This window comes from Brachyistius frenatus, unplaced genomic scaffold (assembly GCF_029030835.1).
Source record: "Brachyistius frenatus isolate BFR_SWC_R1_liver_20210118 unplaced genomic scaffold, ASM2903083v1 Contig_19, whole genome shotgun sequence".
NCBI lineage: Eukaryota > Metazoa > Chordata > Actinopteri > Embiotocidae > Brachyistius > Brachyistius frenatus.
Window position 1 is genome coordinate 5,278,953 of NW_027210618.1, and position 24,158 is coordinate 5,303,110.

The 24,158-nt window shown below is 39.3% G+C and overlaps 1 protein-coding gene across 8 annotated transcripts in view; it reads left to right on the forward strand.

Moving 5' to 3' along the window:
• plekha7a (pleckstrin homology domain containing, family A member 7a) overlaps positions 1–24,158 on the forward strand; it is a 145,871-nt gene that overhangs the window by 100,199 nt on the left and 21,514 nt on the right. For all 8 annotated transcript variants that reach the window (XM_069695440.1, XM_069695441.1, XM_069695442.1 and 5 more), the window contains exons 5-9: positions 247–361; positions 5,946–6,050; positions 8,307–8,379; positions 12,692–12,792; positions 23,031–23,212. In XM_069695440.1, coding sequence (XP_069551541.1) covers positions 247–361; positions 5,946–6,050; positions 8,307–8,379; positions 12,692–12,792; positions 23,031–23,212 — 576 coding nt within the window. The remainder of the gene's footprint in view (positions 1–246; positions 362–5,945; positions 6,051–8,306; positions 8,380–12,691; positions 12,793–23,030; positions 23,213–24,158) is intronic.

Sequence of the window (24,158 nt, forward strand, 5' to 3'; positions counted from 1 at the left end):
GAAAAAATAAATGTCTAAGATAATACTGACCCATGCAAACTCACCACATGGAGTAACACCGCAGGCAATGTATGCAAATGTGACATCAAAATAGTTTTTAGGCCGCACGACTCTCCTGGTTCTACCATTGACTGTATTTTGTGTGTGTGTGTGTGTGTGTGTGTGTGTGTGTGTGTGTGTGTGTGTGTGTGTGTGTGTGTGTGTGTGTGTGTGTGTGTGTGTGTGTGTGTGTGTGTGTGTGTGTAGGCCGCAGGGTGCTCGCATGATGTCCAAATCTGCAGGTGAGCAGCTCTCCAGCACCACCGTCAGCGAAGCCTCCACTGCCATCACCTCCTCCACTGTGGACACCACCGCCTCCAAGGTTAGTCGGCATGCATGTTTGTCTGTGTGTTGCTTATTGTTTTACTTTTCTCCTCACAGTTTATTCTGGTGGCTGCGTATGATTTTATTTAGTTATGTACAAATTGCATCGAGTTAAACCCTATGTGGCTCTGCACCTTTAACCGCTGCAATATGATAATGACTTATGCAGGCAATGCAGCTTTAATGTGTTTAAGTTTTGTCTTTTAAATATTTCTTGGTACATTACCTTTCAGACATTTAGCCCTGTCTGCTGTACACACAATAACATAAAACACTTACAAGACAAGTTTAACCTGACATCTTCAGGTACCTCTAACAATGTCTTTGATCCAAAACTCACAGGTGCCATTAGACTTCCTCGACTGTGTTAAATCATGCCTGAGACTGGTAAACATTAGGACTTTTAAACCCCTTTAAAATCGTGTAATTATTTCTTTATTTAGATTTTCTTTCAATATTTTTTCTTCTCCTTCTCTTTCATATTTTGATGTTCAGAGAAGACCCACAATATATTGATAAATTAGTAGAAGTTGCCATTAGAGTCATCAGCCCTTCCACTGTGGAGGAGGTAGCCGTGCTGTGCTGTGCTGTGAACTAGTAGAGTGTTTGTTGTGTTGTTCCACTGCATCGAAAGGTGAAGTAGTTGAACTGCCAATGAAACACTGCCAACTCTGTAATTTCCACATATTTCCTTTAACTTCTTAATAATATAAGCCTCCCGGCATTTAACCAGTACCCAGCTTTATGTGTGAAGGAGAATCTGCAGGGAATGTTTGGTTTACGTCAGGATTGATTAAAATGATGCTAAAATTTATCAGTAAACTATAGGATATGGCCGATATCAGAATGTAAAAACAGGAACATAGGACCAAAACTAAAACGCAGACATTCAGGTAGAAGCTATAAAACACGCACAGATTTATCCAGCAATTTAGGACAGAAGAGGAGACCAGCGTGGATGGAGATGAGGGGTTGGAAATAATTAGAGGTCTTCTGTGGCGGGTTGCTTGTTGGTGGCACTGGATTGGGCCTATTTCTACTTTGATCGAAACAGGACTCCATTTTTTTTCAAGTCCGAACAACAGACACCTTACAATTGCAGCATTATGGTTAACTCTTACACGCCAATGGGAGTAGAGTTCCTTTTGAATGTCATTCACAGCATGCAGCTGATTACAGATTGTGTAATCTCTGAGTATATTGTATTATAGCAATAATACATAGATTAGAGTTGGTTTCAGTTCCTCCTCCTCCTTCTCCTCGCTTTTGCTTTGTCTGGGACTTTTTGGCTGTCGTCACATTCTAGGTCTTCATGCTGAATTTCTAGGAATAGATCCCACACGCATACCAATATGAGTCATTGATAGTAACAATAAAACTAGACTCCATTACATCGGTTATGGAGCCTAAACATTTCTTTCTTGATTGTGGTTGCCCTTCTAGCTGTCATTAGCTCAGGCGATTTGCTGCCAAAATTGTGAAATTCGTCAGAGCAATTCAGCATACGCGATGCTGCTGGATCCCAATTTGAGCCCCAAATGCAGATCTCATGTAGGTTAAATTCTTCGTCATCTAAAACATATAGATGTCCTGTCACTTTTTATTCTTCCAGTCTATATCTTACACTCCCTTTCACTCACTCGCACGGATGTGCGTACATAGCTCCACGGTGGCGTGAAACCTTATCCGGCCCCGTCAACAGGTGCCTCGGGTCCAAGATTGAACATGTGTCATCCGGTGCGGTGGAGAGATGGCAGGACATCCATCACGACACCTCATTGCATTTCAACGCCCTGTGTTTTCTTGGCCTGCAGCCCTTGCAGGTGCTCTGGCTCATCACCCCTGCCATCAAAAACGCAGGAAAATAGTGCAGAAGCTTCATTCTGACCAGGAAAACTCTTAACAAAAGAATCTGGTCTCAGAGGAAAGATGAGTCATTCGTATCCCCCCTTGCATTGCACAGCCCCATCATGTAATGAATCCACATTTTGAATAAGTCACATCCATTCCGCCTCTGACAAAACATCAGAGGGAGCACAGAGACAGAAATTATCCCATTTCCCCCACGAGTTGAGTCTCCCAATTCTCCTTGAAGCACTTGTGTTCTCAGTAGCTGGATGCATATTCAGTGATCTTGTGTCACAACCAGCCTGGTTCTTCTTTCGAATTTATCAAAGTCTGTGCCATTTTGGAAGTTTTCTTTGGGTCCCAGTTTCCTCTTAGGTATTTTATGCCTTTATGTGCTTCATCAGTTCCCTGCCTCACTGTTTGAAAATAGCTAGCCTTTTAAGTGCCATTTTGAGCATTAAAACCAACATGTGAATTTAGAGAGTTGAATTTTCAGTGACATTTAAATGTGGTTTTAAAGCAAATTAATTCAAATTCAGAATTAAACATTCAGTTTCAAGTTTATTGAAATTCAGTTTCAAATTAAAATTAAAATTTCAAGTTTTGCAATTCAAATTCAGTTTCTACTGACACATATTTCTGCCCATATAAATTTCTAATTTGTAAATAAAACAAAAATGCTGGAAATGCTTGAACTTTGAATTTCACATTGTGTTTGTGTTTGTTTAATTTTGGACTGGTGCTTTTTTATTATTTAGTTTTGTCCACTTCTTTTACAATGTTTAATGACAACTACTTTGTGACCTACCTTTGTGAATTAGTAACACTAAATGTTTAGCTTGATGTAGTCAACTAATATTTGCATAAAAAGGGCTGATGGAATTTGTTTGCTAAATTTGGTGTTTAAATTTGACTATTTATATTTTTAAATGACTTGTTTTGCAGTAAATCATTTCATTTAAGAAGCTGGAAGCAAATCATGTTAGGTATTTTTGCTTGATAATTGATTTAAAGTATCAAAATCCTCAGGTCATATGTACAATCAATAAGTTTGCAAATCGTTTCAGCAATGCTCTTAACCACTGGTCATATATAACCAGTATCAATCGAGTTTCTAAAAGGAGAATAAAGCACTACTTCTATTTAATTAGCCCACCTATCCGGATACTTCTTTTCTGGCTAGGGATTTGAACAGGCAGCTTCCAGGTCTCAGACCGTACTATCCAGGCTTTTAGGTTGTCTAATTGCGAGCTATTCATGTAACAAATAGCTGGTTTGACTCTCAGTCATTCACCTACAAGACAGAGTGCTACTGTGCAGCAGGGACCACAGTCTGTTCCACAGAATTACTCTTGGCCTAAAAATAGACCACCGCATCGTGAGCGCGCGCAGACACACACACACACACACACACACACACACACACACACACACACACACACACACACACACACACACACACACACACACACACACACACACACACACACACACACACACACACACTGGCACATTTGCAGACACACACATACAGGCAGAGACAAGCATATAAAACATGCACAGACATACACATGCTGTATATTTACAGATAAGGCACTCCTGTGTGACACTGGTGAAGTTGCTCTGTGTCTTTACATCATGCTTGGCCAACCAGTTTCCCTCTAATTAGCGAGGGTGTTTGCTGTTTTCCAGCTGTGGATGCCTCCCAGTGCTGCTGCCAGCCCATATACACACCGATGCAGCCGTCACACCAAATATTTTATCATAACACTGAGGGAGGTGGCAAGGTTGATGTGTGTGTGTGTCTGTGAGTTTGTGTGAATGTGTTTGCCTGCAGCGCCAGTGGGAGCAGTCTTTCCTGAGATTTTAGAATAGAGGATGGCGTTGTGAGATTTCATGAATTTGTGCACAGTGTATATCTATGTTTGCTGGCATACAGAAGGCAGGCACAAACACAGCAATAATGGAAGAATATCAAGGTTTGTTGAGAGACAGACACCAGCACCCATGTCTCTCTTTAACAAGTGCAATGACAGACAAGTTGATGTCAGTGTCTAAGATGTAGTGCATTTACAAACAGTTGATGTTTTCAGTATCAGCCAAATGCATGGTAAGTGATGTCACAGCAGTAAAACTAACTACTTTTCACTTCACCAGGAGACATGTTCAATTCTGCTCTTATGGCAAAGAATAGTTCCCCCACCTTTAGAAAACTGCCATTACCTTTAATGTTCAGATATCAGCAAAATATAGTGTACCAGCACCCTTACGGCAGTGAAGCCACAGTTTCATTTTAAAACGACATTTTGATTGTTATATCCAGAGGCCAGTCTTATAATGTCAACTTGAATTAAAGTTGTGTTTTTTGACAAAGTTTAATTTATTTTACTTACATGCACGTTGTGCTTGAATGATGCATTTCAATGAGAAAATTTGTGACTGATATATGCACAAATTATAGAAACAGAGTAGAAACAGGGTGGCCATCAGGGGCCCCCATCATATTTTTGCCCAGAGCCTTTTTTTTAATCTGGCCCTGTTCACACCCAACATGAGCGGGGATAGTCTTTCCTTGACACTAAAAGAAGGTTAATTATCCATTAGTAATGCATGCACATATAAATTAGTTAAAATAATTAATGGCCAGACTTTGGCTAAAAAAGATGAAAGATTAAATTTTCCACCATCACTGAAACCTGAGCTGAAATTTTGCAGCTGCACAACTGTGTGGTGATTCTTAACTTAAAATAAATGAGGATGCACACTTTAAAATATTCTGGCTATGTTTAGGATTTTTAATGTTTTTCCCACTCTGTCACTTTTTCTTTTTTAATGAAGGAAATATTGGCTTCATCAGTAATGCTCTTAACTTACTCTACATTCACTTTACTACAGTCTGTTACTGTTATCAGTGAGGCATTCTCTTCCCCTCTCCTTGATGGAAGCTACTCAGGTTTATTGGCCAGACTTTCCAGCAGGTGTGAGTCTGGCAGTGAATCCACTGACCTGCAGGTCACAAGCCCACTTTTCTGTCCTCCTGCTTGCTGGTCTACAAAGTCTCTGTCAATGTCTGACAAATGTCATTGCAACAGTGGCTGTCACTGTCAGACATCCACTGGAAAATTGTCTGTTCTCAAATAATGATGTAACAACTGGGGCAGAAAAAGAGCGGTATCTGAAAAAAAGATAATCATGGTGTGGATGAAGGTCCATTCACTGATGTTATAAGTAAGATTGAATGCTCTGATAAGGCACAGACAGCCTTTTTCCAAATATAAACGTCTGTGACACAGAGGACTGTCTCATTTTCCATCCTAGCCTTTTAAACCACAGCTTTCTAATAGAGACATAATTTTCTCAGTTAAAATGTGCAATCAGACAGGTAATCAAATAAGCTAGTTTAACACTGCAGCTAAATGCTGGTGTTGAGATGTAATTTGCTAATGAGCAGACTACATGTGCAAAAGCTATCTAAGCAAATGTTTAGGTTCGCTAATTAATGAAGAAATTGGTAATATCATACGTAACAACTGCATCCATCAGAATGAATGAAAATGAAAAGATCTTCTTTTGGTGAACATCTACACGTGTCATCTATACTTTTAAAATGGGTGAAATCACACTGATATAAAGCCGATGTAAAATTTTCCTCAATTCTCTTCATTAAAGAGGACTTTGATTATGTCTTCTCACGTCACTTGAAAGCCCTCCATGCCTGTTTGTGTGTGTTGCAGGGCTCCCGGTCCAGTGGCAAGGTGCACAGCTTCGGGAAGAGAGAGCAGGCCATCAAGAGGAATCCCAATATTCCTGTGGTGGTCCGAGGATGGCTGTACAAACAGGTCAGGACATTTCATTCTAAAGCTTCTGACATATAATCAAATCAGGATGGCTGGAAAAACAGGTCAGGATGCTCAAAGACAAACTGAAATTCTGTCACTTAATCAAATGCTGTTGCAAAAATGTTTTGTTTACATGTAAACAGCAGTTTCTGATTACTCTATCATATACGCTCGATCAAATTTGGTGATACGATGTGGGCCTTCCACCCCCAGCTGGCAAAGGTGGGGAGAAACTTTGTCAAACTGACATCTGGCTATAAATACTCAGTTGTGGGATGTGGCATATGTGTTAAAAATAGTTTGCCCACTGACTAATTAAGCAATACATAATGTTAGGAAAGTTCCTTAAAGGTGCAATATGTAAGACTTAAGTTTGTGTTACTTGCTAAGAGGCCATAGTTTGTCACAGATTCTGTCCTCAGTGCGGCTCTCAGAGTTTTTGCAGTTTGGTAGGATTTACATATTTTGTTACATTAGTTGTTTTTTCAATACCTAATGATTAAGAAGTTATATTTTGTGCACCCAGTAGGGCATAGATAATTTGAATGTTGATCAATTAAGCCTATAGTTATATAATTATATCGTTATAGCTTGCTTATCTTTGTTTTTAACGAGACCACAGTAGCAAGAGAACAGCCACAGCAAAACCTTTTATTTAATAATTTTGAATGTTTTGGGGTTTGTGTTGTCCTTAACTGCAGTAAAGATCGGTTTTGAATTGTCCTTCTAATTCAGGTTTGTTTGCCACATAAAATCTCCTCAGTTTGAAGATAGGTGGATGATTTAGGTCATCACGTACAGCTTTTCCAACAGGTTGAGTTTGTTTTTCCATTCACTAACAAGAAGTTAGAAGACAGTACTTCTTCTTCTTGTCATGTTGAACTGAAGGCAGACTGGGCATTAACATGACTCACTTTTGCCTGTTCAGGCACGGGGTGCCAATGTGGTCGAGACTAGCCGGTGAGCATGGTAACTTCAGAAAACATCTGTGCATCACAATACATAGAAATCTGACATCACAACAAAAATGCCAGGCTATTTGTACACATTATGTGGCTATTTAGTTAACTTTTAAATCTTACATAATGCACTTTCAAATAACCTTTGTTTAACAGAACACCTTTATTGAAGCTATATTTAGTATTTAAGTGTTTATCAGATAATTTAGTCAGATTATTGCAGTTATGTATTAATGAAGCTGAAATTATGTATTATCACAGGTGCAACCTTCCTCCCAACATTAGTGATTGTTTAGTTAATCCATTCCACCTTCATCCAGCATAGTCTGGCCTAGTTATATGTTTCCTTGATTTACTTATTTTGCTTTGGCAGTAGAGAGCACCTGCTGTTAAATATATGCAGCGTATTACTGGAGGCTATGCTTATTTGAAGTTATACTTAAAATATCTGTAGTTGGCATCGTCCCACTGGAAGATGCTTGGCGTCCGTACAAGACAAACAGTGGGTGATGTTACTGTGAAGCAGTTCGGATTTAATGACCTCACACAAAGGAGGAATGCCCACACCCTGGCACACACACAGACAGGAACACATGCACAACTGCACATGCAGTCTATTAGTGCAGTGCAATATTATTTTAATTGAAAAAAAAAACTTTTAAAGGCTGCAAGGAGCAAGGAACACGTATATACACACAATTTTAGGCACATCCACATGCCTATAAATATACACACATGGACACGAACATCTAGAAACACACAGATAAGCAATATCAGGAGCTCCATTTGTCCCTTTCATCCTCTAAAATACAGGTGTTGCAAGGATGTAGCTTCATACATCTTTCGCCAAGGAATGAGTTTAGATTTGTGTTTGAGGTGATTTCATCTCTTCTGTATCTCCTCTGCTCTTCAAATGGCCCCATTTTTAGCCAGAGAACACGAAAGACAAAACGGGCAGTAAAGCAGTCGTGGCAGGCGCAGCGAGCCAGCGAACAAGAATAAATGATCACTCCTTTCCTCCCTCTCTTTCCTGTTCTCTCTCTTTTTCTCTGCTCGCATCACCTCACTTTTCCTTTCATTACTTCAGTTTCCTTAAAGACTGCTGTCCCTCGCTACTCCTTTCTGTCTCTTTTTTTTTTGTCTGCCTCTCCCTTCATCTTTCTCATTACCTCCCCCTCTCTTCCTATTTAAAACCTCTGTCTAGTACCTCTTGTTATCTCCTCCAGTTTGTGCTACTTTCCATCTCATTATTCATGAATTCTTTACTTACACTCTTCACCCGTCTTTCTCTCTACAGGACAGCTCTGGGATGCGTCTTTGGAAGAGGAAATGGTTTGTCTTGGCTGATTTCTGTCTGTTCTACTACAAAGGTGAGTCTTTATATATTACTGACTGGACCTGTGAACAATGGTTTAAATTCAGAATGACTGCCGCCACATTTGTGTATTCTCTCTCAAACATCCAAGCGAGGACAAAATGACAGAAACACTTTATGATATAATATGCACAACAACACCTCCACCTTTATGACATGCCTTAGCATTCAACCAGCAGCTTTCAAAAAGTCTCCCAAAAACCTGAATGTTCCAAACTCTGTGCAGGATCTATTGTATGATCTACTGAATGCCTCTTGTATTGGACTGCATTATACTATACAAGTGTGTCATCAGTGTTGTTTGAAAAATAAAGCAACCATCAGATCACAAAGGTTTGCTGCCATAAAAGTGTGAATCACTTCAGCCCCCTGTAATAGTTCCCAACGGTACCTATATATGACTACGCGCCTTAAAGTGCAATTCTACTATTGGCTGCGAAGGCCCCTTCCAACTTTTCTCATGAAATACAAAGACAATAGAGGTTTTCCACCACAATTCATTATGGTGCCATGAGGTAAATTAGTTCCTGATCGTTCTGAAAATACATCCATAATCATTTATATATTGGGCCTTAAAAAGCTGTATGTTTGGGGGAGGGAGGGTCTGTTTGATTGACATGATGGGGTTCAGTCAGTTGTTCGGCTTATGTGGATGGGCATTGTGTCCTCAGGTTCTCAGTCAGATCCACCATTCGCTCCTCCCCAGCTTGTCCAGATATGTTCACTTCTGCTTCCAAAAAAACAAGATGGCGACAAACGAAATGTCGAACTTGAGGCCTAAAAATGGCGGCTTAGAAACCAGTGGGTGACATCATGGTTGGTTACAACTTTGAACTAACCAGCTATAAGAAGCTATGGTCCAACTCTTGTTTCTGTGCACATTTAGCTTTAAGAGTTCATCTGTAGGTACTTGTGTCTGGGATTTTTCTTTAGTAATGCTTTTTTCTTTATTCGCCTGAAATTGAGGGAAATAGACATTACCAAGGGAAAATGTTTGTCTTTGAAGGATGCATATATTTATATATGCAAGAACTATGACCGCTTTTAACTTGAAAGGTTTAGATTGGACTGTAGCTGACACAGGAGCCTGTAATTCAGTGTGGGTGAGCGTTAATCCGATCTTTCTTTGTGGGTTTCAGCTGAAACACATGGATACATGCGCACACAGGGCTACATCAAACACTCCATCACCACCAGTTTCCATCACCTGCCTATCTTTATCTGCCTCTCCATGCTTTACTTTTTCATCTCCATATTCCTACCCCGAACCTTTTGGGACACGCTTCTCTGATTCCTCGCCTCAACAGGAGGTTGAAATCAATTCTCTCTCGTTCCATTTTCTTCTTTCACCCAGTTCAAAGGTTTTCCTCTCAACATGAAAACACTCGGTCTGTTTCCAGCACCACTTAATCTCCTCCTGTCATCTCTTGTTGTTACACAAACAAACAAACCTCCCTTCGCTATCTTTATTTTGACTTTATTTGTTTGATGCTTTCTGTCAGGGCTTTTTTTTCATTGTTTTTACATTAAAAAATAGCATATTAAAAACTTACCGCAACTACACACAAATAAACATGCATTATTAAAAGAATGCAGAGTAAAACAGTAGATAGGTATCGATATGGATAATTAATTGCCTGATTGAATTATGAATTAGCAACTGTTACAAAATATTATCTCAGTCATCTTTCTAGCAGAGATAACACACATTCTCTGATTTTAGCCACTTAAATATGAGGAACTTCTTTGTCATATAGTTTCTCCTGGCTTCAGTCTGATGGTTAGACAAAACAATAATCTGAAGACGCCACAGTGTGCCCTATAAATTATAATTTGCAGATTCATAGATAACTAAAATAATCATTAGTTGAACTCAAATATATGAAATATGAAAAATCCAAATGTTAAAAAAATATTTATAGTATTTCCCAGGGGGCTATCCATTGCTGGTCTCATAATCTTAAAATCATCAATACGGCATCAGTACTCTTGCTGCAGCATTTTGGATCAGCTGCAATGTTTTTAATGAGTAATTTGGACATCCTAACAACAAGGAATTACAATATTCTAGCCTAGAAGTAACAAACGCATGAATGAGTTTTTCTGTGTCACGCTGAGGAAGGATTTTCCTGATTTTATTAATATTACGTAGATGAAAGAAGGCAGTTCTGGAGATTTTCTTTATATGGTGTCTAAAGGACAAATCCTCATCAAAGATGACTCCAAGGTTCCTCACAGTTCTGCTGGAGGCCAAGACAACGTCATCTAGAGTAACTAAGTGATTACAGAAAGAGTTTCTGAGGTGTTTAGGACCAAGTACAATAACTTCCGTTTTGTCTGAATTTAGAAGCAGGAGGTTTTTGGTCATCCAGGCCTTTATGTCTTTTAGACAGGCTTCAAGTTTTACTAACTGATTAGTTTCATAGCTGAGTGTCATATGCATAACAATGCATATAACAATGGAAGTTTATGCAGTGCTTCCTGATGACATCTCCTAATGGAAGCATGTACAAAGTAAAAAAGTATTGGGCCCAACACTGAGCCTTGTGGAACTCCATAACTAACTCTTGTTTGTCTGGAAGATTCATTGTTGACATGGACAAACTGGAATCTATACTCATCACTCTGCAAGAAGTGCAGTGCAGTGTCCCTCTTGTTAAATCCTCCATTATTGCAAGCTCAGCCCTTAACCGCATTGTTTCTGTTTAAACCATCTCAAATTTGTGAACTTTATTTGGTAGCGCATTTATTTGCTATTATTCAAACAATGGCGTAGTGGACTGAGTGTGTGGTTTGTACATGTCATTGTAATTTCCTTCTCCACTAGGGGGATCTGCTTACGCATGGTCAAGAGAGCTTCTCAATTGATGTACACACTCAAGATGATATTTATTAATTACATTCTGTGCATGGAAATATTCTTATGCATAGTTTGCTGGAGTCTTTCTCTTTTTTTTTAATAGCCAATATCACCACTCTTAAATTTTCTCATGCCCCCCTCCTCCCAGAATAGTACCATTCCTCTGTTGTTTCTATGTGTGTGAGTGAGACAGAGGGGGCAAGACAGATAAAAAAAAAAAACAACTCCCCGTCTCGCCTACCATTTAGGGAACGTCTCCTCCAAAGGCCCTTGAATTTATTTTTAACCAATTACCCCTTTAATCCACAGCGCCGCCTTATCACCTCTCAGGCAAATCCCCCAACCCCCACTCCCACGCAAAAACAAACACACAGGTGCTTGGCCATACATATTTTCGTACCATTACTAGATTTTATGATGTGGTAATTGTTGCACACACACACACACACACACACACACACACACACACACACACACACACACACACACACACACACACACACACACACACACACACACACACACACACACACACACACACACACACACACACACACACACTCTGGCATGCTGTCACAATATTCAGTGGAAAACAAACATTCGGTAGGTGTTTATTTATGGACGTGTGACTCTTCAGTTGTGAGGAAGTTTTTTAGAGGTGAGGAAACTCTTCTTCAAACGGCTGCTCGAGGGTTAGGATATTGGTTTAGACTAAGGTTAAGAGGTTGAGGACAACATTATGGCAGTGAGGGTACTTCTTCGTTATCGGACATGGACAGCAGGGAATTCTTCTGGAGTACAGAGAGATTGAGTTCGCAGATATAGTCAACAGTGAAGATGTGATCTGAGCCGCCAGAAGAATGCCACAAGAAGTCCAGGCTTTAGAGAGGAGATCATTCTTTGTATTACACATGTGGAAGAAGAACAAAATTGCACATACAAATGATATATACATGTTTGGAGAAAGGTTAAATGTTAACAGTTTGTAAAGCCAAGGAACAACACGGTGGCATGGATGGAAACAGGAGATTTGTGTGCCCCTGTGTGTGTGTGTGTGTGTGTGTGTGTTCACTGTGATGTCAGTATATGAGCAGACACCAGGGGAAGGTGGCTGGCTGCCAGCTGGAGCAGGCCAGCCTGAGCTCTGAGACACTGGGATACCAGAGTAGTCATTTACGGTTTGGCACAACACTAGTATGAGTGTGTGTGTGTGTGTGTGTCAGTGTTATGATACGGGTGGCAGGCGGTGATGACATTAGTGGGTGATGAGTGATATTTATTCTCATGCTCCTCCCTTTCCTCCATATCTCTGGTTTATTTTCTCACCTTCCTCACCCTGATGATCAACTCCCTCCCTCCTTCATTCCCTCCGCTTGTCTCTTCCATTCCTCTCATCACCCCCTCCCCCCCCACCCCCCACCCCACCCCATCCTCTCTCTCTCTACAGACAGCAGAGAGGAATCAATCCTAGGCAGTATTCCTCTGCCCAGCTATGTCATTTCACCCGTGGGACCTGAGGATCACATCAGCCGCAAGTATGCCTTTAAGGTACGCCTCGCTTAGTTCTACGAAGTATTTCTATACTGTTTGATATTTTCCAATTACTTTCTCTGATGCGATTGTTGTGTATTCGTTTTTGTTGTTGTTGTTTTTCCCGGGGTGGGGAGGGGGTAAAAAAACCCCACCAAAACAAGGAATGCTTCCTTCTGAAATGAAGAAAAGCAGCACAGATATCAACTGAACTAAGTTCACCTGACCTTATTTAGACCAAACCAAACCTTGTAAACATAAAACATTAGCTGTAACAGGAATAGAAACCAATCATGAAATATGAGCTTTTTTTTCTTCTCAGGACAAAAGATACATTTAATGCTGTTGAACATGAACTAACGGATGCGTCATGTTTAAGACAATTCCAACTAAAGGAGACAGACTTTAGATAACGAGCTTTATTCCCACCGGAGCTACTTGAGATAAAAGTGTATACGCCTCATGCTATCGAAAGCACTCCTAGTTTCCACTGAATGGTTTACATCATTACTGACAGAGAAGTTCATTAGAAATAACTTGTGTTCCTCTCCAACTGAAAACCTGCAGCAGGTTTGGTGCCACCCAAAGAGGTATATTAATGAGTTATAAACACACTCTGTGTTTTCATGTTGTTTTTTTTTTTTTTATCATGTTTCTGACAGCTTTTTGTAAATGGGACTGACAGCTGACAAAACATGTCTTTTGGTCGTCACCAGAAAAAAATGCTTGGAAGTCAAAGTGATTGGTTCAATTATTTAAAAAATAAAATTATTATTACTGTTTAATCAAATGTTTAATAGCTTTTACATTGAAGCTTTTTCAACAATCACCTAAATTGATATGGAAGTTAAAGACAAATATATGAATGACCCACCAATACCTTCCAACAGTCATCGCCCTCCCTCCCCACCCAGCCACCACTCAGCACTGTGCAACACTCACCACCTGTTGTAGCGATGTCTATTACTGCACTTTGTTTGTCAGTGTCTCTACTGAGGCAGACAAGCTCCTCTGGAATGGCATGAAGCGCCTCTATTCCGAGGCACAAGTTTTTAAGTTGAGCCCAACACGTGTGAAGTTAAGGGGCAGGCTTACTGTGCAGCACACACATGTTCATCCCACTGATTAAGAGTGAACTTAAGGCATTTCAAATTGCCACACAAACATTTCACAATGTTTACAGAGTTAAAAAAAACAAACAAAAAAAAGGTTTTCTATGAGTAAAGTTCAGAGCTTTCACACCTGCATCTGTCTAGCCTAAATTGTTCTTGAGTTTTAGTCCCTGCATATTATTTTGTTTATCGATTGGTCGATTTTTAACAACTGATATTGGTCCACTACAGATATATCAGTATTCGTGGATATGTTTTCTGATTTATGAAAACATTTTGTCAGAACATAATGTAGAAAAATATGCTTAGGAGAATTTAGAATAATTTTTTTAAAGTTATAGTTACTTATAATTATTACATTCCCAGTGATTTACTGATGTCATTTTGGACATAAAGGTTTATCGTTGAACTGTAAAATATTCTGCCTTCATCACATATTTGCCACAAAGGTTTGAAAACTGCATTTCAGTCGATATTCCTAATATCTGTATCAGCATCGGCCGCAAAATTCCAGTATCAATTGGGCTCTGCTGCATATTATAATATGTTCACTAACTCCACTAAAAGCCCATTTGAGCCCTGCAAACTGAACAAGTTGAGTCTCAGTCGACACGGAGCATAAAAATGGCAGCAGTATTGAACCCTGATAATTGAAGCATTGAATGTAATTTGCAACATATGACACTTTCCACTGCTCTGTTAAATGGTTGGTAAATACCGCTCATATAATGTTAAAAAAAAATAATATCCATATTGATATATTTATATATTGATATCAATATGGATTCCGTAAGCAACAAGAGGCTATGGTGAAGGACAAATCAAGCAAAACTCAGTGTGTTTAACTTTGGTTTACACTTTTTTTTTTGGTTTTTTTTTTGTTTTAGTTCTTGGTCATTTAAAGGAAAAAGCAAGATGATATTTTGTTGGTTGGAAGCAGCAAAATATTTACCTGATGAAACCCCAGCAGTTTTAAATGTTGCCTCTTTCTAAAGACCCCTCCCAGGATCACTCCATGAATTCCACTTTAAAACAGAGCAGAGATCAACATGTCGGCTCATTTGGTGTCTGTTGGATTTAAGCCAGAGGGGAAACCCTGTCTGCAGAGTATTTGTCATTTTTATGCACCTTGCTCATTTTGATGTGGCTCTCCAAGACATGACTGTTGCTTTCTGATACTGTGGGATGGACAGTATGTTTTGTTTCCACTCAAAGCAGGGATTACAGCAAAACTCTTGTGGTGTTTGATCCCAAAGAGAAGAGTGGAAGTAAAACAGAGCTGTGAGTGTATGTGTGTGTCTGTTGCCATGAGTAACAGGACTGATCCAGTCACTTCCTGTCCTCATCTTTCCCTCTTGTTGTATTGCCTACAAGTCTTGCCCTTGCCCGAATGATTGTTAGTGTTTATTCTAATCTTCTTTGTCTGCTAGACAGGAGGGAATTAGCTGAAGAAAATGCACATTGAGCATAACAAAGTTACTCAACATTGTTAGAACATGAATTTTAGACTGTACAATAGATTCCTGACCTTGATAGAAGTCTAAATATTGTAGACCATACTCATCATGAAACTCATGAGAAATTGGTGTTTTCTTCTATCCACTGAATTAAATTGCTCATTGACATTTTTGGTTAACAAGTGACATTGAAAGATGTATCGTGTTTTTAAATATGAGAAAATAATGACTCCATTTATGGAAAAGTGATTACCTCTTTGAGCCTGCATGCTGAAACTGAGACACTGCAAGTTTTGCGTGCCTAAATGTAATATTTACCACTGATGTATATTCATGAACTTAAAGTTTTCAATTGCTTATATTCTAAAATTAGGATTTTATTACATTTTCAATTTCCAATGAGAGGAAATGAAGATGAGGCCAATATTCTGTTCAATATTCCAGAATCACAAAGCTCAGGGCAAACTTACATAAACTGATCAAATCTTGGCCCTGGAAGCCTTGACAGGAGGCTGTGGATGATGGCTGTTACTTAATGAAGGTCTCTTTTTCCCAATGAAGACATTTCAAAATGGACCCGTTAGTGACACCAGTTTACGCTCACTGTTAATCCAATTTTCATTTGATAGAGATTTCCATCACATTCTGTGGTTTCGGGTGTTTAGATGCTTTCAAACAAACTGATTTCCTATATTCAATCTTCTTAGCGTGGGAAGTATGCGAGACAAGTTCTCTATGTCTTTTCTGCTGTTCGGTGTCTTTGTCTTTGCATGTGTAATCTGATTGAAACACAACTTCCAAAGAGTCAAGAGCTCCTGCAGTAAAATATGTCCCTTTACTCACTTGAGCTCACTGTTTCAATGCTTTACTCTTCCAAAATGGCAAATAGTGGCATGTAAATAGCCTCAGCTTCAGTCTGTAATCTTGTTTCTCCCCTTTATTCAGCGGTTTCTTTCTGGTGTGGGACACTTTAATGTTCCTCTGACTTATTTATGTCCTTTATCCCACATTATAGTATGAGAACATCCTCCTTCTCAGAGCTTTGTTCTTTTTACAGTACTTAATGTATTGTTTCTATTCATTTGATTTCTTGTTTAAAATCATGTTGACCTTTCCATGCTGCTTCCCCTCGTCCCTCTCTCTAATACAGCCACTTAAAGTAGCCTAAAATCCTCTGCTGTTGACCTCCAAGGGTTTTATTTCTTTCCCTGCTGCTGTGATGTATAAGTGTACTGTAGGGTGTGTTCCGTGCAGTTGGGTGTGGTTATAATCGAGCATGCTACTGACAGCATCCAGCTTCAACCATCATTGATGCTGAATGCTGTCAAATGTATGAAATGCCGCTTTTCAGCCCGGTATTAAGTTAGTCTTTAATTTACTTTGTCTTGAGAGTAACAATTGCTCCGCTGCAGTAAACCCCACTAACCTGGTAGTCACAGCAGGTAACTCCTGTTTAATGTCAAGTGATGCAGGTCTGTTATCAACTCCAGCAAGACCACAGCTACCTGAGCAGGCTGATGGCTGGTATTTGGTTGGGGTTTGTGAATGTTGCATCCGCTGACTACTAAATCGAACCTATACACAAGATGACATCACAAATTAAACCCTCCAGCTCCCCTAACAACCTCTCACCCTCCATCCCCTCCTTCCCCAATTCACCGAATCCTCTTCCCTCTCTTGTTCCCATTGGCTGGCTGCCTGACTGGGGCTTCCCTCCCTCCCTGTGAGTGTGTCGTGCCATCCAGTGACAGTACTCCCATAAATAGGTACTCGATGCTCTCATTTGCTCTCACTTTACCAGATGTGAGCCATATATATATATATATATATATATCCTTGTTGTCTGCCGTCTGGTGTGGATTTTTGGTTCATACGTGAGAGAATATACAGCAGCCTTGTATATTCCTCAGATTTTTGATGCATGTTTTGAGACTAACATGTTTTTTGGCTGAAGTGGTTGTGTTTTTGTTTTTTTCTCAGTGTTCTCTGTCTGATTTAATTTTCCCTCTGTTGTCTATCTCTCTTCCCCTCGTCGTCGTTGTCACAATATGAATCTTGGTATTTGCATCATCTGGTTTTGGGCTTATTGTTCGTCTATGTGGCCCTCTTGCTGTCTCCTCCATCTGTCACATCTCCTGTACCAGCACGCAGTTTTTTGATGGCATTCAGAAAAACTTTGTTATTTGCAGCTCATTTTACCTCACGTCACTGTTCCAGAAACGAGGAGCAGAAAAGTAATATTTAAAAGCTGCAGGAAATCACACACTTTGGATGCAGGGTATGCAAGTTAGCCAAAAATGTTTTTTTCTCCAAAACAGCTGCTGCCTAAGGGAACTTTGAAGTAGAGAAACCTGTTATATTCAAGCTCCCCAATGTGATTTTCTTTTTTTCCCTACCAAGTAGAAGTGCTGAATGTTTTTCTAAAAGTAAACATGATTTAAAACCGAGACATCCACCAGCTATTGTTGTCTCCATTTGGATGTTTTTCAGTGTAAATTCAATTTCTACAGTGCAGGAAATCGTACCTTATCGGGAGCTTTGTGGCGCTCTGGCTGCTGAGGCTTATCTTTATGAGCACGACGACTCTTTAAATAGCGCCTGGACAAAGAGAAAGTGTGTGTTTGTTTGGGGCTGTCCGCAGGAATGGGGCAGGCGCTATTGTAAGCTTTTGTGAGTGCAAGTAGTGAGTGATATTTTCATGCTGAAGGAGGGAGAACACAGAAAGGGAAGGAAGTGATACAGACTGGAAAATAAAAGGCAAATAAAGACAGGAAGCGATAGGAGAAGAGGTGGAGAGGAAGGAAGTGATGGCGGCTAGTTGCTGTGAAATGCCGGGCAGAAAGAAATGGTGAGACAAAGAGGGAGTATTCTTTTTTTAAATTTTTTTTTTTTTTAAATCATGATTAAAAAAACATAGTGGAGGAAATTAATAATCAGAAACACCCTTAAAGCTGCCACCAGCTCCCACACAGACAGAAACAACAGAGAGAAAACGAGGCTTAGCTGTGTTTGCATTCAGTGTGTAGGTGTGTCGGTCATGCACTCAGAGCTGAATGACCCACTCAGCATTCCTGTGAAAGAGAGGCAGAGACTCTCTGTTATTTGAGACCGCTGGCGGCGTGTGTGGCACTGTGGCATTATAGTGTGATGGTGTGTGTTCTCATGTATCTAAAATGGGCGTTATTTAAGGCAAGGGATTTGAAATGGAAATTGACAGGGCTTTTAAATGTGTGTACGGTCTGGTAGAGGTTTTCATGGGTGTGCAACAACATCTGCAAGATTAAATTATTATTTTTTTTTGTATTCCTCAAAACGAAACACGATTGGAATAGGATTTGGAATCACGGTTGAGATTAGATTTGGGCTTTGGTAAAGTTTCTGTGATTCAAACTGGGGCTTTAATTCAGTTTATGCAACATATTAGAATACAAATGGGTGTCTACTCCTCTGCACTGTGTGTTTGTGTGTGTGTGTTTACCGCATGCCAGTATCTCTGCACGTGCCTCAACATCTGACTAGCTGCACAGTCCTCTGTCTCTCATCAAGCAGCCTGTCCCATTGTAGCTGTAAGAGGCCATCTGTCAGAGAGCTGATGGTGAGTGAACATGCTTGTTTTGACAGCTGTTTCCTGAGGATGCTGGTATCCTGGTATCTTTCGTCAAGATATTTAGGGTGTTTTTGGACACATCTCGCATTCACTTTTTAAGATGAATAGCTTCTAACTAGTTTCCCTGCTTGTTTCCTGCCCTGTGATGTGCCTGGACAAGTCTCCATCATTGATAGTGATGGGCTGACTGAGCCCTGTGAACGGTTTACATCTGTGGTTTTCCTCGATGTAGCAATGTAGCAAACACTGATGACTTATTGTTCACTCCATGTAGTGTGAGGTAAAAATACCTACGTATTTATCTGCAGTGTACACTGTATACATCTTAAATATGAATACTTATGATCTGAAGTGTTTCTTTAAATATAATTTAGGTGAATTGTATGTAAGAATACATGGATGTGGCCCATTTTTTATTTGCTATTTGTTATTTGCTGTTTTACAGTATGATTTTTGCACTAGTTATTTTCATTGTTGATTAGTTTAATTATTTTTTCCATTAAATTATCTATTGATCAATTTCACAAATGTCAAAAACATAACATGTCTATCACGAGAGCCTGGGAGGATATAGCCTTACAGAATATCCTGATTTATTGACAGACAGATTAAAGTCTCCAGGTATTAATTTTATAATGATATAAATCAGAAAATAATCCTTAAATGGGAGAGGTGGGAACCAGAGAGTCAAAATAGCTGCTGATTGATTTTGTGCTGTTATTGATTGACTCACTGATTAATTAACTAATAACTGATAAGATCATTCTAAAATGATCTCATCAGTGAAAACATTAGAATGTTCGGTTGAAATGGAAACCTTCATTGTCCTGGTTTGTCACTGAATAAGTCACATCATTTTCTCATGTCTATTTCTTTTCTATCTCCTTTCATGTCAGAAACATAATGTGAATTAGCTTTTAAAATAGAAAAAAGGCATCCCTGTAGCCCTAAATGTAAAACTTTGCCACAGATCAGCACATTGGAAGCTCTTTAAACAGTGAAGATTGTTGCTGAGGACATTAAGTGCCATGAAATAACCTATGTTGTGATTTGGCGCTATATAAATAAAGTTGAATTGAATTGAATTGAATTGAATTGAATTGAATTGAATCGAATCGAATTGAATTGAATTGAATTGAATTGAATTGAATTGAATTGTGAGCCTTTGCTCACCTCCACACAGCCTGAGTAATTTTTTTCAGTGCATACTCCTTCATTCTACTGTCTACGTGAACATCATGAAAGGCTTGTGTACTTGAGGTCTTGGAGAATCTAGTGAGTTGTGCAATCAGCTGCCAGATCTTAAAATATGTCCCAGCATCAGTCAAGCACATGTTTTAGCATAGTGAGCAAGGAAATTGTATTTTACGTCATTTTATTAGCTGCAGCCACTGAAATAAGTTTGTCCCAGAAGCCAGACTGCTTCCAGAGAAGAGGTGAATTATCATGTTATTTGTGGACGTCTGTGTGTCTGTTTGCCAGGGTTGAGGCAGAGTTTGTAGTAAGAGGGATAGAACAGCAGGGGTGACCGTCTGTTTTTATTATGAACGTGTTCAGTGTGTACATTAAACTGCCTAAAAGGGAGTGATGTTTTGTGTTTTCCTGACAGTCTCACTGATGACAAGACACATTAATTTGATCACATTATAAACCAAGTCAAGAAATCACAGAGAAATGATTGTGTTGCGCTCACAGTGGATCCCAGCACAACACTCTCTACACACTTACAATCCTGCATTCATTATTCAGTGAATGAATTAGGGTAGGGGAGGTTTTGTGTTTAATTACTTTTCATGTAGATGCATCTGTTGTCGAGAGGGCGCTCTCATTTGTCTTCCAGTAGCAAACACTGAAAGAAGGAAGGAAAGAAGGAAAGAAAGGGAAAAGTAGGACATCTATAGAGCTGTGCTCAGCGGAGTGCCGCTCACTTTAGGAGGGACTCTAGTAACCCAACATTCACAACATGGACGTCTTCATTAGGGATAAAAAAAAAAAAAAAAAACACCTAGACCCTCAAAATAAAAAAATACAAATAAATGCTCCCTCTTGGATTTCATGATAGTTGGGTGTTTGATGTTGTGTTCTTTCGTTGAAGGTTGTCTAACCAATTACAGTGTCAGTGACAACACAAGTTCTGCTCCAGGAACATTTTCTCACTATATGAGTTATCAATGAATGATCAAGCAGTATACTCTGGATAGCAGCCTTGCAAGACTTCCCTCTGGACTCTCAGGTCAATAAACTTTGAGGCATAAATACAGAGGCAGATACCAACTTCCATTCTGATCTCAGTAGACCACGATGCAGTGCAGCCTCATCCTTTCCTGCAGTTAATGTGCTGCGCCTGCTATTACTGCTGTCTCCATGTACACAAACAGAATAACCTTTTGAATATAATACCCTCATGTATTCTCTGGGGTGCGGGTAAAGGTACTCTGACAAGCATAGGACATATCTGAAGGTGCTGAATCAGAGCTGCATTAAATGTCTTTTTGGGTCAACATAGGGCAGTGGAACAAGCTGAAAACACCACATTGATATATTATCTAATTTATAAAGTGTATTACAATGTTGGCAAACTCTTGTTTATCTAAGAGATCTACTAGACAAAGAGAAACACTAATTAATAGACATGTTTTTGGCCTGTTCATTGAAAAATAAAAGTCAAATTATTACTTTTCTGTTAGCTCAGTTATGGTCCCCACTAACATATGAGGTTGCTAACAGCTTGCTAACTTGGCTGATGGGTACTTGGCACGTTGTACAAACTGGGTTAATCTGAGATTTTTAGTTTAAAACAACTGTCTGCTACATCTGGAAATGTGTTTTATAAGTGTTTGTGGTAGCCTGTTATTACCAGACCCAAATCCACAGCATAGAAATATGGGTTTGACTACGCTCCATTGAGGATATTTTCTGGTCGTTGTATCCTAATGGCCGTGGACCTCGAGTTAATTCTGGAACTATTGGAGCAGGCTTCAACCAATCAGCATTAATTAGCATATAACATATATTGTGCTTTGAAACTCTACCACTGCTGCCATTGTTGGAATTACTTCAATGTCATCGCACTTACCCACCCTCACTGGTTGCTGATTGGTCCGCCTTTCAGAGAAGCTGAGCAAACCTTAATGCGAACAAGATTTCCAGACTATAATCGGAGTGAAGACAGAAGCTCTAAGCAATAGTAAGTCAGAGCCAGGTTGTTTGTGGGCGAGAAAACCAAAATAATTGTCTGAAAGATGTCAAAATTACTTTTAATAGTTGCAGTGTAAGGGGAAGATCCTGTTTGACATTTGGAGCAATCACATAAAACATGGCCAATTTATCCAGTGTTATTATTTTGAAAAAGTCATTAATACTTTATTAAATCACAAAGTCACTGTTGTGCGGTTATAAATATAGATGTCTGATTACATATTGAATTTCAGCCAAGTGGCTAATTGCATTTTTACTGTGCTTACACAGAAATATCCACCTTTCGTTTGAATCTGCCTGTCATAAACCCGACACCTCAATTACAGAGTATAAAAACCGATCAGACTTGCTGCCAATCAACTCTACTCTTACTTACCAGACCACACTTTTACCACCTTTTTCAGAGATATATATGTACTCTAAAACGTATCAAGTGTTTTATTAAAATATTTTTTTTTATATTTTGTTGTGCCTGTTTGTAAACATTTTGTTTTCTACATGTTCCTAGTAGGTTTTTAAGCAGCAATATAAAAAAAAAAATAAAGATGCGAAAGAAGACAGCATTGTGAGAAAAAGGGTCATGGGTTCTTTTTTCTGATACTCACATTTTCTATTTTCCATCATATCAAAGTATCTTTCCTCTCATTAGTCAAAAGTTGTGGCTTTGTTGGTCGTAACTGGCTGGCATTATTGTCTATCGTGCTGCTGTGATTTCCTTCATTGGCTCTCTGTATTGGTCGGTGCTTTTGTGGCCCTTGATGTTGTTTCTCTCGTGGGACAGCATGCCCTATTGTCTCTTTGACCAAAGCTAAAGCTCACCAACAGATGATTTCTGTGCCTGTCTGACCACCACTTGACCTTACCTCCTTTCTCTTCCTTTAGGCTAGCCACACTGGTATGCGCTCCTACATTTACAAGCAGAGCTCTGTGATTGGCTCGCAGGCGGAGCACACTGGGATGCGGACATATTACTTCAGTGCTGACACCCAAGAGGACATGAACACCTGGCTTATGACCATGAACCAGGCCACGCTGATGCAAAACCACATCGACACACTCATCAGGTAGAGCTACACGCACACACCTGAGCACACCCTTAACCTGTGTTCATTGCCCCAAACCAGACACACGTAGAATTTCAGTAACATACCTGAGGTCTATAAATGAAGGAGTACATCCAGGTGCTAAAAAGCTGTTTAATATAAAGGATGGAAATAAACTGTAAAGTTCAGTCAGAACAAAAATTTACCAACTAAACATTGATTTCTCTACTTTACACCATGAGCTCCCCCTTGTGTTTGTTGCTAGTACCTTTTGCCTAAAATGAAAATTTTTGTTATATTTTGTATTTTGAATTCTCATTATTTTCATTTCTTTTGCTACTTACTATTTTAATTTAGTCAGTTCTACATAATACAGACATCTGGAATAGTCCAGAGTAAATAATTCAAACAAGAGCAGCAGTAAAGGGGTTAAACCAGTACATTCATATATGCTTACCTTCACCCTGAACCTCTCCTACAGCACTTCTTACCTTAAAACGTTAATTTTCCATCAATCCATCTTTGGTACTGAGCATGTCGAGCAATACTGTGGCAATTTTTTACTGTACCTTTTGCCCAATTCTAAAAAGAAAAGAAAAACCTTTGATGAAGTTTTGTAAAATGTTCATCCTTTTTTTTTTTTTTTTTTTTAATGTATTTTGGGACATTTTGTTTATTTGTTTGTTGGCTTCCTTTATTTATATTTACTTATTTATCTGCAATTATGCACATTTTCTTTCACTCAAAATCTAACATTAACTCCTGAAAACTGAAGAATCTTCTTACAGCTGGTACCCTAAATATTCAACACAGTCTTATTTATAAATGGTTGCAATCCCAACTCCTAAAACACCATGACGGGTCAGTGATGGGGCTGTATTTGATAACTACAGTTGTTAAATACGATAAATAAATGTTTCCAGTAAAGGATTGCTATTTGTTTGTCTTATGTCACTGTAGGTGACAC